Here is a 15,997-nt window from a genome sequence, read left to right as displayed (position 1 = left end):
TAGCTACAGAAGAGAGCCAGCAACTAACAGCGCAGGTCACACCGACTATGAAAATGTACTTTATAAAGAACAAGGAAAAAGAAAAAAGGTATCATCTTAAGGAACCACCAAGGAATTGGATGCTGAGTAACTCTTCTTGGCCCTGCGTAGAGGAAACAGGGTCCTATCACCAGCTGTAGAACCTGGATTGGGTTCTGCTGCACATCTGGGCTTTAGGGTGTGACAAAGCATGTCGGCAGAACCCAGGTGGCTACCCTGAGCCTGAGCGGCTGGCGCTGGCACCACGCAGGTGGAGTTCCCTCTTTTATAAAATGGGAACGTTTCTACCTCATAGCCCACAAAGACCTTGGGAAAGTGTCATAAAACATTTTAACATTAGGAGAAGAGCCCTCCGTCAGTTTTTCCAGAAAAACTGGCATCTAAATACTAGTTTCCAGATCAGTAGGGCAGGAAGTCATAGCAAGCTCCCAGACCCAAATAGCAGTTTGAATATCCAGACACACGCAGTGCAGGTCTGCAGTGGGGCCCTGGGGTATGAGCCCTACCTCTCCACTCCTTGCCTGCTTGGTTTTGGATGAGCAGTGAAGACTCCAGGGCCAGGCCACCCTGTCCTGTCCTGTCACTTGCTGGCCATGCTACTCCAGCAATTCATAGCTTTCTATCAGTTATGATGGTGGCTTGAACTGGGACATTTTTTTTTTAATACTTGGAAGACAATGAAGGAAGAGAGGGCACAGATTCTTGACTCGATAGCATCATTACTGCATGATCATGTCCTTTACAAGTGGGAATAAAAAATACCTTTCATATCTTGTACTGTAGTATGTTTAAGGAAGTCCTATTTTTCACTTAAATTCCTTTTGGGCAGTGTAAACCATGCACAGATGTATACACACACACACTCACACATGCACGCATACACACACACTTTTGGATAAACGACATGTGGAAATAGTGAGTGTACTTTGCGTCTTAGAGTTTGTTTCCTTCATTCGAATTCCATGGTCACCAAGCCACCTCTTGACTATTTTAACTCCTATTAGATTTGGCTACATGGAGCAGATGTACTGGCCAAAGAGAGAGTTTCTGATTGATGTGACAGTTGTACATACATTTTTTAGTATATTAGAATTTGGTCAAAATTTTATTTAGAAATCAGATTCACTACCTAAAAAGAGTCAATGTCACAATGAGAGAGTTTCTATGAATCGAGTCTTAAGAGGCATCAAAACCAAAAAGATAGTGTGAGTTGCTTGAGCAAACATCCTGTTAGAGAGAATCAGCTATGAAAGACCCATGTGAGGCCCTGGGACAATGTGAATATGGAGAAGGGGATTATCAGGCAATTCACATGACTCGCATTAGGTGTAACAATGGGGTTGTTGGTAGGGACAAGAACACCTTTGTTTTGGGTCCATTTCTGAGGATGACTTTGTTCTGTGGTCTATTTTTTCCGCTCCCCCCAAACAGTTTTGAAATATATTGTTTCACTATGCTTTTTAAAGTTTGATGGGAGACTTGGGGCAGGTCTTCTAGAAATGGAGAAATGGATTCACATGCATATAACTGATTAATAAGCGGCTTGCAGAAGGGGAAGGGAAAGGGAGCGGGGAGAAAGGACTGAGCAGAGGAAGAAACCAAGCAAGCAGTCCCCGCCTCTGCTGACCCTGCAGGGAGCTCTGGAGCACACCTAGTGTCTCAGAGTGTGTCCAGCATGTTAACTCCTTTCCTGTCCTGTACAGTGAGGCACTGGATAAAGTCACTGGAGGGGCACAAACTTGTAAGCATTTTCAATTCTGAGGGTGGGTGCAGGCAAAGTCAGGCTGGGCTGTGGCTTTGAGAGATGTTACGTGGGCTGTAGAAATAAGAAATCGAGGAGGGGGGAATGTTACTGATAGTGTCCACGGTTGTGGAGTGAGACCCCTATATTACTCCCCGCTAACATATTGATTAATTTTGTGTTCATGCAGCACCGAGATTGAGCCCAGAGGTGCTCTTCTACTGAGATACATCTGCAGACCTTTTTATTTTTTGAGACGGGATCTTGCTAAGTGGCCCAGACTTGGCCTTGAACTTGCGATCCTCTTGCCTTAGCCTCCTGAGTAGCTGGGATTATAGGTGTGTGCCATTTGCCTGCTTTATTTCTTGATTCTTGCCCCCCCCGCCAAATTTTTATTATCCATTTTCCGAGTGCTCTGAACGTGCCAGCTGGAAATTGAATTGCTATGATACTGAATTGATAAATGGACCCCAAAATGTCCCCTTGCCAAGGAGACTTCTCCCTTCCCTTGGCCACACCCTCCAGAGAGCACCAGCAAATTTAGAAAGTTTCAGTTGTGAGGTTGGATTAAAAAGGGCAGGAATGATTGATGTCCATTGTTAAACAAATCTCTAAATCGTGACATCCAAATTTTGAGAAAAGAACGGCAGTTAATCAATTAATTAAAACCCAGGAATAATATGTCCACTTATTTTAATGCTGGAGATCCAGGGAGAATCCCAAAATGAAATCTACTTGGGATTGATTCAGATAATGATCATTTATTTTTGTTTTGTTTTGTTTTTTTTTTCTTTAAAAGTGGTATGTCAACATCACCTCATTTCTACATTTCAGAGTCCTGTACATCTCTTAAAAGGAAATAAGCAATGCTCAATGTACAAAGTAAAAACAGAAAACTAGAAAAATCTGAATCAAATGGAGCCAGTTGCCATAGGTCATACAGTACAAATTAGTCATTAGATGTAATCTGAAGTGCAATACCACTGTTGTGATGATGAGTGAAGGAATGAAATAAAAATACTCTATTTTAAACAAACAGTATATATATATTTATATGTATATATTTTTTTTACAGATAGTAGACCCAGTGATATCTGTAGTATTGTAAAAACTTATGTACAAATAACTTTTTTTTTTTTTAGACATTACATATACATCAGCACCGTAGTAAAAACAAAACAAAACAACCTTATTAAAATCTACCTCTCTATTCGTTGGTCCCAGGACTGAGCGGCTGGAGGAAGCTTTGAGGAGATGATGGAGCCTCCCCCTCTCCATCAGCCTCCTCCAGCTCCTCCTCATTGCTTATATATTCATTTCCTGAACCTTGCAGGAAAGGGTAATAATTATGAATCTGTATCTCGCATTTGTTTTTTACTTTTTTGGTTTTCATCTGTTTCTTCTCAGCTTCCCTCCCCATTCAGGAAGTTCACAGTCACCCTGCCACCACCTTCCATCAGCCAGGTGCCTCTGGCCTCCCCTCTCCCCTGAACAGGTCTAGACTCCTGGCAGATGCAGAGCAAGTCAAGGCCGATGCCTGCCTGCCTCCTCCGCACAGTCCTCTGCCCAGCTTTCCCCTGGAACTCGCCTTCGGCCAGGGCGGCCTCCATGGGTTCTGACCTCCTGTGCCGAGTTGTGTGTTGGTGCACAGAAGGGAGCCAGCAAGTAGGACACGAGGGGACCAGGGACAGGAGGAAAGTCCATTCAACTTGTGCCACTTTGCCTCCATGGGAGGGGAGGCAGACCAACAGACATGGAGGTGTCACTTAGGGTGGAGCTGAGAGCATCAGAGGACATCTGTACAGAATTCCCGAAGTGGGTCACCTTGCCCTTAGGAAAGGAACCTCCCCGGTTCACTATCCAAATCCGGAAAGTGGAGCTATTGATTTTTCTGTTCCTCCATCTCTGGGGTTTTATACTGGTGTTTGATGATGAGAAAGATGTTGTGCAAGGCCAATTTTAGAATGACACCCCTGGGATTCTCACCGAGAGAGTCAGAACTGGTGCTCTCCAGGCCACTCCTCCCTGGGGGTATCAGGAGCATCAGACGCGTAGCTCGTGTAAACCCACACGCGCAGCGCACTCCGTTCCACTCTACGCAAGTGGGAGAAAGAGTCTCCAGTGTCCCCTTGGCCTCCCAGGCGTTGTCTCAGTTTTGCATTTATTCTGACTTTGCTCCAAAGCTTCACCTCTTCTTGGATGGTCTTTAAGGAGAAGCAAAGGCAGGCTGGGGTGCAGTGAGGGGGTCCAGAGGCAGGGGTGAAGGAGGAGGGCTGGCTGACCACACAATCCAGCAGGGGTCCCTCCACCCTGTGGTCCCCAGGAGCAGATGAGAGCCACCTGCTTGTCTATTATTGTACTGACCCCCAAAGACTCCCGCTCAACCTGGAGTGGTGATTGGCATGGGGCAGCTCCCTAGGACTGCCGGAAGGCCCTTCTCAAGCTCAGCTGGCCTGAGGTTCATGGGCAGGGACAGAAGACAGGCCTGCAGGATCCTTGGTGGTCCTTTGGGATCAGTCCCTGTTCTTCCTGCCTGTTCTGCAAATACAGGAGCGCGTCTGGAAGGGCGCATCTCTTCCCACTCAGAGACTGGAGCGTTTCTGACCTGCACCTGCCTGTGCGGTGGCTGGCAGCCTCTGGGGGACTCTCCCTGGCTGAGGCTCTGTCTCTTGTGTCTCCTAAGCTGTAGTCCCTGGACCTGGAGCAGGAGGGCTGGCGGTACCTCACCTCTGGCCACAGTCCAGTCCCTCTGGGCTGGAGCAGCTCTTGCTGGGTCGGGCGATCACAGGGGGCGCTGAGCAGAGGGGCTTCACTTCCTTCGTCTTCCCCCCCTGCCCTCCCCATCTCCTCTTTTGCAGCAGGGATCGGCATGGCGTCTCAGCTCGATTGCTGTGTGAAAACCAGGTGAACGAGGCCCCACTGGGCCATGGTGGACACCTGGGTCTTCCACCATCAGCCAGCTGTAGTTTTGCTCAGTTTACGTGGGTCAAAAAAACAAAAAAACAAGGATGGGTCAGCATCCTGTTTCTTTTCCACGTGGTAAGCCTGTACCACTGTAGCTGTGGCTCCCGGGACCCCTCTTGACTAGGGGTTACCAAATAATTCATCAAGCTCTTGCATCCACTCATCCCCTGGCCCGCTTTTGATGATGGAGTCCACTAGGTCTGCACCATCCGGGAGTCCAGGGAAGGAAGCCCCCGCGCCTTCGCTGTAATTGTATGGCATGTCCTGAGGAGGGTTCCGCTCATAGGCTTGACTCTGGCTGCTGGGGGCAAAGCTGCCACTGGGCATCTGCTGCTGTGCTGGGGGCTGGCTGAAGGCTGGCATGCCAGGGACGCCCTGGTTCAGCCCAGACATGACCATGGGCCTCGCCTGGCTGGTGCCCTGCTGCCCCGGGAGTGGGGGCATCATCTGCCGACCCATGGCAGCCGGGTTGAGGGTTCTCACTGTGCCAGTGTTAGCGTCCATAACCGACTGGCTCAGTCCCTGGGGGAAGTGCTGCTTGGTCAGTCTGGGTTGGCCGGCTTGAAGTGGGTAGCTGGCGCCATTATTGAATGGGCCCAGTTCTCCACTAGTCCTTCCGGGCATTCCCTGCAAGCTCCTCTGTTGCCAGCTTTGCGCTCCTTGCTGGACAGTTCCCATGATGCTCTGAAGTCTTGGAGGGGCTTGGGGCCTTGGTAAGGCCTGGCCCACTGGGCCTTTCATCTGCTGGTGCTGCTGGGTCAGGGCTGAGTTCACCAGCATGCTCTGACCAAAGCCACTCACCATGCCGACCCCTTGGCCAGAGGCAGGCTGCCTCGGCCCCTGGGCTTGGTTGTGTGTGATGCTCATGCCACTTTGGTTTGGGTGCTGCAACATTTGGGTCATTCCTGTGCTCATACTGTACATTCCTGGCTGGCTGGTAGGTGTGGTGCTGTAAGGGACCAGTCCCATCTCTGACTGGGCCGCAGCTGTGGCCATCGTCCCTGGGTTCTGGGAGGGCCCCATTCCCATCATGCCTGCGTTCTGTGCCATCAACCGTGACGTCCGCATGCTCTGGAGGGCTGCCTGGCTTCTCACGGCTGCTATATCCTGGGGTGAGCCTGCAGGAAAACACAGGACACTCATCACTCACTCTCCTCCATAAACATTATACTGTGACAAGTTGCTGGACTTTCCTTTGGAAATGACAAAATCCTTAATATGAAAGGATTTACTCTGATAATATATCTTTAATAAAAATGATTATCATTTTTCTAATTATAACATATGCTGATTATGCAAAATTTGGAAATTATTGAAAAGCACAAAGACAAAAATTAAAGTCACCCAAATTTCCGCTACTTTTTGTACTGGGAATTGAACCCAGGGGTACTTAACCACTGAGTCACATCCCCAGCCTTTTTTAAAATTTTGAAATAGGGTCTCACTAAGTTGCTTAAGGCCTCTCTAAGTTGCTGAAGCTGGCCTTAAACTTGCACTCCTCCTGTCTCAGCCTCCTGAGTCAGTGGGATTACAGGTGTGCATTTCAGAAGCAAACTCTTTCTCACTCTTCTGGATATGATGCCAACCACCCAACAGGATACCATTTTCTTTGAAGGTGAGGGGGGAATTCATCTCTCCAGCTAAATTAAGAGGAAATGTCTGATCACGCTGCACATTCTGTTTGTGAAGTGGAATGTGGCAGAGTAGGGAATGCTATCAATGGAAACCATTAGGCTGATTTCCCTGGAGACTGAAGTAGGATTTGAGAGGTCGGATGTCATCGCTTCTGCCCAGTAGCTATTTTGACAAATGGGACATTTTTTTAGATCCATCCTGTAGATTTCCACATGCTCTGGATTCTCTGACTCATACATGTCAGTTCAAACTGATCAGCTTCTAGAGCTAGAAAAAGAAATCATCTTGTTACTTGCCACTTGGCAATGAACCTTGTAGCAAAGTCTACCCTTTCCAATCTGCAATGACTGTGAACTTCTCTCTGCAGATCACCAACAGTTCCAGTGACGCAGTTTAAATGTTGGCCAGAATATCTATCAGCACCAAGTCATTCAACTTCAATTAGGCATTTGAATGAAGCCCTTCTTTCTGATTCCCATAACATTTCCAGACCAGCCAAGTGAATGGAAATGTCACCTGTGGAACACCAGTCAATGTTGTAAAGGGCTGGGAGGAGCACAAAAATAGATTTTTCTACGGCTCTGCTAATGATTAAGTCTATGGGAAAAAGAAAAATAGTTCTTTTTCCTGGACATTTAAAGAAGATGCAGCACAGGAGCTGATCGATATTATAAGCAAATTTGATCCCATCTGGAACTGTGATGAGAAACCAGCTGAGAACAGTCTAACCTTGTTAAGCCTGGCACCTTGGCAGATAACTGAAGCATGTTTTTGTCTTCCTGATGGGGTTATTGATTTCTGGGCAGCAAATACGTCTCCATATTTTCTTCCTTTCTTTAAGAAATAAAATTATGGGGATTTTGATTATGACTTAAGTTTTTGTGGCTTCTGATCAATATGAGGCTACACTGAAAAATGAAACAGTACTAAGGGGAAACTGAAAGATCTAAAAACTTAAATCCCTAGAAGCATTTCAATTTTTTTAAGCTTAATTATATCCAAGTAATTTTTGGAAAAAAAAAATCAAACCCTCATGGTCAAACACTGGATGGTAGTATCTCCTTCAACTTGTAATCTTGTTATAAAGTTTTGTGACCTTCACCACTGAATTTGTATCGACTGCATGGCCAATCAGATCGTGAAATGAGTTATTGAGTTGTTTACAAAAAATTTAAGGGAAAAATATTGCTGACTCAGAGATTGATTGGATAGACTCAGATTATATAAACAGACTGATGGAGAGGACGGCTGGACACAGATTAGAGGACTTTCATAATTTGGACATTTTAGTTTTATATTTATAATGGATGTTGATGGACCGAGTATTGTCTGGACTAATTTTGTGAATGGGAAATAGGTTCCTTTCTTTAGAAGGCAGAAATGTTGAAATGCCCTTTAACAGGTAGTGAAACATTATTCAAAGCCAACTATTACTTTTACTTAGCATAAATGACGGCACCATCTAGATGCAATTCTTATTTTTAAGAAAAGCATTTAAATATCAGCAATCAGCACAATATTTTCAACCTGAGCGAAATATAAAGCTTTCTATTAGCCCAGTTTTATGCCTTCCGTTATTTTAAACATACAAAGGAAAAAAATTCAAATGCATCCAAAGAATTAATTGTTTTTACCCGATTACTAAGTGGGTTAAACAGACTACTTTTTCTTTTTGTCTAAAACAGATATTATTGTGAGACACTGTAGTCACATTAATTTTCTTGTCTGTTGGTTAACATCACAATGTCAGCGAAAATCTTCCATATTCAAACAGAGATGGCAATATGAAGTTTTTTTTCCCTAAAAGTTTCTATGTTCTATTTTCATTCACAATTCTATATTTGTGGAAAAGAAGCATTTGGTATGGATGATCACTCAGAGGCAAGGAACTCAACAGGAAAAAGGATGGTCATTAAGACCTTTACACTTCGTGGTGGTTACGAGCATGGTGTAATAACCATGCAAGTAATTCCTAATAGAGCTTCTCTCTGAGGACTGTATTTATTATCTATCAATTTACCATCTTCCCAGGAACATAACATCACACTATCTAGGGATCCTGGAAAATAGTGAACATAGCAAAAAAATTATTATATCTCAGAGCAATCAGCTCAGGGGCCCTACTAACTTTTAACCTAGACTCAAAGCATTCAGAAGAGTCATATAAATACATATCTACGTCCTGTAACACAGAGGAATTATTCAACTCTGGTGGATCCTTTATTTCAAAAACGATAAGTGAGTCATGAACCTAGAAAATTCAAGGGACTCTGTGATTGGTATATCGGCATTTATGTTTTTAAAGCAGCAATAAGGTGTGCTCCCCTAGCCAGCTGGATTGCAACTCCTGAGAACCTGTTAGAAATGCAAACTCTCCGGCCCCAGGCTGGACCTACTGAGTCAGAAACCCTGTTAAAGGGGCCCAGCTGTCTGGGCTTTAATGAGCTCTGCCGGTGACTCTGTTGCAGGCTCAAGTTTGAGAACTCAGGTGAAAAGGAGGGCTCTGTATCTGCGACAAAGACTTTATGTCACAGTGACTCTCCAGTGGAGAAACTTGAAACGGTACTTCTTCAAAGAATACTGGCACTGATCAGTACACCTGTGCACAGGTCAATTCTTTTTGTCTTTCCTGGGTCAAGTCCAAAGGGGTCTAGGGTCATATAAATGGTCCAGGGGTGCAAAGGAATAGGAGTTATTCAGGGCCTAGTGTTTTCACAAGCACTCTTCAGCAAGATCTATCAGTAACTGCTAGTGGGTTTCACACTCATTAAGCCACAAATCATAGTGGGCGACCCAGTATATATATATACATGGGTTTATAATAGAAACTAACATTTCTGATATTCCCTGATAATTTCTATTGTATTTCATTTAAAACATGTGAATTATGACTCACTAAATCATTTTAATCATCTGTTATAACCCAAAGACTGAGACCTGCTACCCCAGGTCATAAATTGTTCACCTAGTCTATTGATCAAATTCCAGAGTGTCACACATGGGCAATGATGTCAGAGTTTGCATATATTTACATATATGCATATTTCTGTGCAGAGGCTCTGTAGCTTCCAACAGATTCTTTTTCCCCCTATTTTTTTTAAACTGGTGTGTTACAGTTGTATATAAAGTTGAGATCTGTTGTTACATATTTGTACATGCACACCATATAAAAATACAATTTCGTATGATACTTGACTTTCTGAGTTTGGTTTATTTCACTTGTTACAATGAGACAAATGAAGGGACTCTTCCATCCATTTTCCTGCAGATAACATGCTTCCAGCAGATTCTTAAAGGGTCGGTTACATCGAGGGGTTAGAACACTGATCTGAATCCCACTAAACAGGCAGAGGGTGAGAATTAGGGTTTCTGTGGCCCCCTGAAAACTCTTGTGGGTAAGATTGGGAAGGGTCCTAGGCTCTTCCTCCAGCCATACGGGACTCTCCAGGGTTCTCTCTTGGAGACTGGGAGGGCTTGATATTCGAGTGGGCCTTCTGCATTTACATGAGGTGGCTACGCTGGCACACAGTGTGCCCACAATTCAGGATTTTTGCAACTGGCAGCAGGTTAGGCACAATTCACTTGGCCTACGTTCAGCATAGACTGGTGTTTGTTTCAAGCCAGATTCTTCCACTGGGTTGTTGGAAGTGAGGGCTTTGGTCACCTCACCTGTTGGGATTAGCAAGAAAGATACAGCCCAAGACTTGGGTCCTGTGGTCACTAACATGACCATCTAGACATAAAAAATGCTGATACTGGGCCAGTAGGCACTGGTATGTCCTTACTGGTTGCTAAACTAGTGAAAGATGCTGTTCCTTTGCCAAAAGACAGCTGCCTGAGTCTTCCCTTCCACCACCACCCCATTCCCCCTGGGCTCTCTGTGACCCAGTGACCAAAATGATCATTCCTAGCACAATAGGGGCCTCCAGGAATCCATTCTGAATGCTTGGTACTCTTCTCCTGCCAGCTGCTAAATATTTGCGAGACTCTCTAGACACAAATACAGACTGTAAGGCAACGCCACCGGCCACGCATTCCCTACGCTTTGCCACTGAGAAGGATAAGGCAGAAGAGGTGCAGAACGGCCTCACCTTGAAACTGATTGACTTGCTGCACAGGGTATGGGTTCCGCTGTTGCTGGAGGTGTTGCCGGGGGAGATGAGACTGCTGCAACTGCTAGAACGAGAGAGGACAAAAGAGATGGGGACGTGAGACGGGGGAAGGACACTTGATTATACATCCTGGGAGTTGGGGAAGGCAGGGTTGTTTCCCAAAACTCAACTTTATGTTGAAAAATAACGTGCAAACAGGAAAGTGTGCAAAGTTCAAGTACACAGGTGGGTGGATTTGTACAAAGTGAACACAATCCAGGTAACAGCTTCCATAGGTCTATAACAGCTCCTGGTGCCCCTCTGGTCATCACCCTCCCTTGACCAGGGGTATGATTAGCCTAACTTTTAACAATGTCCACTGGTTAAGTCTGCTTTTGTACTTCATAGAAAGGGCTTCAACCTGGCACGGTGGCGCATGCCTGCAATCCCAGCAACTCTAGAGGCTGAGGCAGGAGGATTGTAAGTTCGAGGCCAGCCTCGGTGACTTAGCAAGACCTTTAGCACTTAGCTGGATGCTGTCTCAAGATAAAAAAGGGTTGGGGATATGGCTCAGTGGTTAAAGTCCCCCTGGGTTTAATCCCCAGTACCAAGGAATAAAAAATAAAAAATAAATTTATTGTAAAATGGACTAATATAATGCTGCTTTTGTGTCTGTCTTCTTCTTATGCTCACTGCTGTATTTGTGAGTTTCACCTGTGCTGGGTTGTACACTGATTGCTTTCTTATTACTATTGAATAGCATTGATCCTATGAATATACCACAATTCACCCATCCTACCACTGGTGGTCGTTTTGGGTGTTTCTAGTATGGGGCTGACATGATATCTTTGCTACCAACATTTCTGAATGTGCTTTTGGTGAACATCTTCCTGCATTTCTGATATGTGACTTGCTGCTCATGAGGAATGTGTGTCGAGGGAGGTGGTTTGGATTTGAATTTCCCAAGTTTGGCCTGCATGCCTTTCCTTAGCACCAAGGGGACCCAGCTCAAAGGGACAAACAACTACTTTTCAATGACCTGGGCATAGGAGGATGCGATCCTCAGGGGCTATATAAAAGAGCTAATCTTATTCCCATGAAGCCACACTGCCTGAACATACATCTAATACAAGTAAAATATTCAGCATTTACTGCTTTGAGGAAACCACATGGGATTCCACATGTACCAAGATCCAGGAGGCCAGCATTTTCGTCTTTCTTCTGCCACTCCTGGGAATTTGCACTACTAGTATTGTTACCAGTACACCAGGCAGGCTATTACGATCATTATCATTCTGTATGTGCAAAGCAAGAGGACCCAGAGTGAGGTGGAAAGAGAACAGAAAGAGGTATTAGTTCTAGGGCTGCCCCCAAGAGTAGCTGCGTGACCTTCGGAGGCTGGTTGACCTCCTTCTTGCATCTGCTGAATATGCATGAAGCACCTCCATCTGCAAGGGCTCTAAGGAACCTACAACAAGGCCCTGCTCTTTAGAGTATTCATTATAAAAATAACACACATAGACCACTTCTTACCACATGTGTTGGCTTCTATTTTTTTCTCTCGTGTTTGTTCCTGAGCAACTCTATAATTTTCTTTTTCTCTACAAGGCCAGCCAGCATTCTGGCATCCAGAAGAAAAACACACAGCCTCTACCCCGTTGACCCCAGCTGAGTGCCTACCATAGGACTCTGCAGAGAACTCTTGACATTTATCGACGTGCAGACCATTAAAGAGTCCACCAGAAACCATGCTAATCTTTTAGGCAGTAATACAGAGGCATGATTGAGAGTTAGCTGAGCATTTAAAAGGTTCTCCTCAGCTGAACTTCCCATCATATGCAGGAATTTAGGTCTGGGGTATAGTTCAGTGGCAGAGCACTTGCCTAGCATGCTCCAGGCCCGGGGTTTGATTCCCAGCATTAAAAAAAAAAAAAAAAAAAAAAGGATTAAACTGTGCCACTCACAGAGAGCAACAAACCTGGGCTATGGCCTGGAGTCAGGAGTCAGGAGTCCCATTTCCCTCTTGGCTCTGCCTCTCTCTAGTTCTGTGATCTCGAATAAATCACGTAAGCTCCCTGGCCTTAAGTGTTAGCTTTCGTCACTGTGACTGAAACACCTGACAAGAACAACTTAGAGGAAGAAAAGTTTATTTTTGGATCATGGTTTTAGAGGTTCAGTGCACGGTTGACCGACTCCATTGCTCTGGACCCAAGTAAAGCAGGCCATCCTGGCAGAAGGGTATGGTAGAGGACCCCGGCTCTACTTATGGTTCCCAGGAGGTAGAGAGAGGAAGGGAGAGGAAGGGGACATATCCTTCCAGGGCATTCTGCAGTGACCCCCCTCCTGCTTGCAGTGACTCATTCAAACTAGGATGAACTGATTAGGTCACAGCTCTCCTAATCCAGTCTCCTCACCTACACATTCTTGTACTAACCGGAGCTTTTGGGGTATATTTCATATCCAAACCATGACACCTTAATGTCCTCATTTGTAAAATGATTGGGCTTCACTATCTCGATTTCTTTCATATCTAAAATCCCCAATTCTGTTGACCCTTTGTGAACAGATGAGAAGTGACAGGGCCTTGCTCCTGGAGAGTGAGGCACTTAATGTTAACCCACGCCGGCTTTCAACGAGACTCAGTTTAAAGTTCCCACAGATCTGCTATCCCAAATCCTTCTGTTTTCCTCATATGGCCTTTCAGGAAACCCAAGTGTTTACGATTGTTTCCAAAATTAAAAATTGCCAGGACACTTTCAATGCTGCAGAGACAGAAAATCAGCAAGGTGTTGATGTGACAGGCAGTATTCATTCTCTAGCAAAAAGTTGACAGCTCACCACTTGGAGACCCCCTAGGATAGCCTGCACTAATAAGTGCTATCTGCAGGCCCAGGGCAAGATGCCATTCTGATGTGGCTGGCACATGGGTTGCAGCTCTTCACAAGGTTCTCTGACACCAAGGTCACACGTTGGGTCCCCATATAAGTTAGTATAGAGCATACAGCCTCCAAAGACATTTGCACACATGATCTCATGTGATTGTGAAACCAGCTATATGAAGGAAATTATTCAAACTTAATCTGGTCGACGAAGTCAGAGGCCAAGTGGTTTGTTTCAAAATCACCACTGCAAGCAAGAGGATGGGCAGGTTCTCACCCTGAGAAAAACAATCTCGACTTGGACCCCTATTATAAATTCACACGGTTGCTAAAGATTTGCATTCAGGTCACAGTCCCCCTGTCATCTTTTCCAAGGAGTCCTCTCTCTCTCTCTCTCTCCAGGTCCTGGATTCCGAGGGGTCTAGCTCATTTTCTCACCTCTTGATGTCTGGGCATCATTTGCTACATCTCCTTCTACACGCTCCCACCTCCTTCTTTATTCCCCCAGGGCTTGGCTGGTCTGGCTCCTGAGTAGGAGTATCCTGAGACTGGCACTGGGATTTCTGCCTGGTCACCCTGACTTCCCCCTGGGCTTTGGTGGCAGCACACGTATCAAAAGCCATCACTCAACATCTCAGGCACACCTGAAATTTCCTGGGATTGGCCGAGGAGAGGATTTACAAAACCCGGCTTCCCTCTGCAGCTCCAAGTATCACCGCCTGAGAGGTATTAGCATGGCTGCTTGTCACACACCTTATGCAGGGTGAGAGGGATAGAGGTTTGTTTGTACAATAGCTGCCAGGCGGCTGACTGACCTTGGTAAAAAGGGAGATAATTACACAGCTGTTCAGGAAGGAAAGCAAAAAACAGGGAACATGAGTGAACTGTGCCCAACAGGACAATTTTTCTCTTTGGGGGATAACTGGTGTTACTTCGAGCTGCTGTTCTTGGTTAATAGGGACATCGGTATGCCCGTGTCCTACCTGGAATCTTGTAAATAGGCGGTGGTGGATGCTTTGTAAATTTCTAGAATTCTGAGCTCATTAGGAACATTCTAGAAGGATTACCATGAGTCCGAGCCATGTTGGGCCTTGAGCCTTATATGACAACCTCCCACCTCTCACAATAAAGAAGCTGCTGTGTGAGATCCCCTGGGCAGGCCCCCACAGGGGCCATCTGGGGATCTCTTGCAGGCGGCCTCAGGCCCTCCCTGGGATAATACTAAATCAGGCTCAGACATCTGTAAAAACAAAACAAATCAAAACCTACACGAGCGGTCTGCAGGGAAGGCTTTCTTTCAAAGCTGGAGGAATTATACAGCACGGGTGGACAAAGATGCCTAAGGTAGTGGTGTATTTGTGTCAGGCCTTCCTTTAACTCACAGATTTCCTGAGCTGTTTTAAAAGCTGTCAGGAACTTTCTTAAGTTTTCACCCTCTCTGTGACCCCCAGTTCAGGTTTCCAGGTGGTTCTGCAGGCCCTATTGTGCTGCTATTGTTCCGGGTCCATTGTTCGTGACCAATTCTGCAGAATTCTCTGCAGTCCCTCCTCCTGCACTTTCCTCCCGAGAAACAAAGTTCCTGGAATTATTATTTTTTTTGCTTCATGCTAGAAATATGAGGTCCTCAGAAGAATGAGAGCCAGCCCCCACTGCAGGCTGATGACGCAGATCCCTGTACCAGGATCCAGAAGACAAGGAGCCAGCCTCGGATTGAAGAACTGTCTCTGACAAATGGGCCTTCACATTGATGGCTGACGCTTGCCTTTTAAGAACAAACTAATTCATTAGAGGAAAAAGCCTAACTAATTGAAAAGCTCTAAATTCTGTAGGTTCTTCTGTGGTCCTGGGAATTGCTGGTCTGTGTGCCGGGGACAGGGATTGTGGTGAGTCCCTCACAGACAACAGGTGCCACATAAGTGCTTGCTGAATGGATGGATAGCACCACGGAGGCACAGTACCTGCTCAGCCAGAATCTGCTGCTGCTGTTGCTGCTGCTGCTGCTGCTGCTGCTGCCTCTGCTCCCGCAGGAACTGTTGCTTCTGCTGCTCCATCAGCTGAGCCCGCTGATCAATCAGCATCTGCTTCATGATGGCTGCCTGAGGCTGGCTGCCCAGGAAGCCGGGACCAGCAGGACTGGCCCCAGAGACCATGCTGCTCGAGCCTGGGGGCACAGAGGACTGCAAAGGGCCTGTGGTCCGGGGAAGCCCAACTGGGTGCGGCTCCTGGGGGGACAAGAAGAGAGATGGATGCAGTGATTCCTCATGGCCACTCGCTGCCCTCTCAGGGGAAAGCCCTGGGAGGGGGAAGGGAGCAGGCCCTAGGGGTCCTCAGGGGCACCCATTATATTTCTATAAAAACAATCCAGCAGTCCTCAAACCCCGCCTTCCCTCAGTAGAAACAGAGGCTACAGGGGATTGTGACAGAGCGTGGCTTTGTCACAATTTGGGAAGTCTGAGCCAAGTCCAGTGTGTTTCAGGTGAAACTAAAGGATATGAACTGGATTTTCAATTCATTTCCGAGCGCTCCTAGGGAAAGGAATAAGCCCTCAGGCTGGGCTCACCGTCAGCTTGGAGGTGGCATCCTGACCTCGCCCACGATTCTTCCTCCTTACCGTCCATCTGGCAAAATGGACATCTTAGCAAGTAGGA

At 46.1% G+C, this 15,997-nt stretch overlaps 1 protein-coding gene across 2 annotated transcripts in view; it reads right to left on the bottom strand.

The window, feature by feature from the left end:
• Window positions 1-2,525: 2,525 nt before the first annotated feature.
• Maml3 (mastermind like transcriptional coactivator 3) overlaps window positions 2,526-15,997 on the bottom strand; it is a 392,101-nt gene continuing 378,629 nt past the window's right edge. The window contains exons 3-5 of one of the 2 annotated variants that reach the window (XM_078022112.1): window positions 15,308-15,571; window positions 10,471-10,552; window positions 2,526-5,862 (exon numbers count right to left, since the gene is read on the bottom strand). In XM_078022112.1, coding sequence (XP_077878238.1) covers window positions 4,865-5,862; window positions 10,471-10,552; window positions 15,308-15,571 — 1,344 coding nt within the window. In that variant the 3' untranslated portion in view covers window positions 2,526-4,864. Of the gene's footprint in view, window positions 5,863-10,470; window positions 10,556-15,307; window positions 15,572-15,997 lie in introns of both variants that reach the window. The other variant, XM_078022111.1, reaches the window with a different exon arrangement.

This window comes from Ictidomys tridecemlineatus, chromosome 9, assembly GCF_052094955.1.
Source record: "Ictidomys tridecemlineatus isolate mIctTri1 chromosome 9, mIctTri1.hap1, whole genome shotgun sequence".
Classification (NCBI taxonomy): domain Eukaryota; kingdom Metazoa; phylum Chordata; class Mammalia; order Rodentia; family Sciuridae; genus Ictidomys; species Ictidomys tridecemlineatus.
This window is presented reverse-complemented; position numbering and strand designations above follow the sequence as displayed.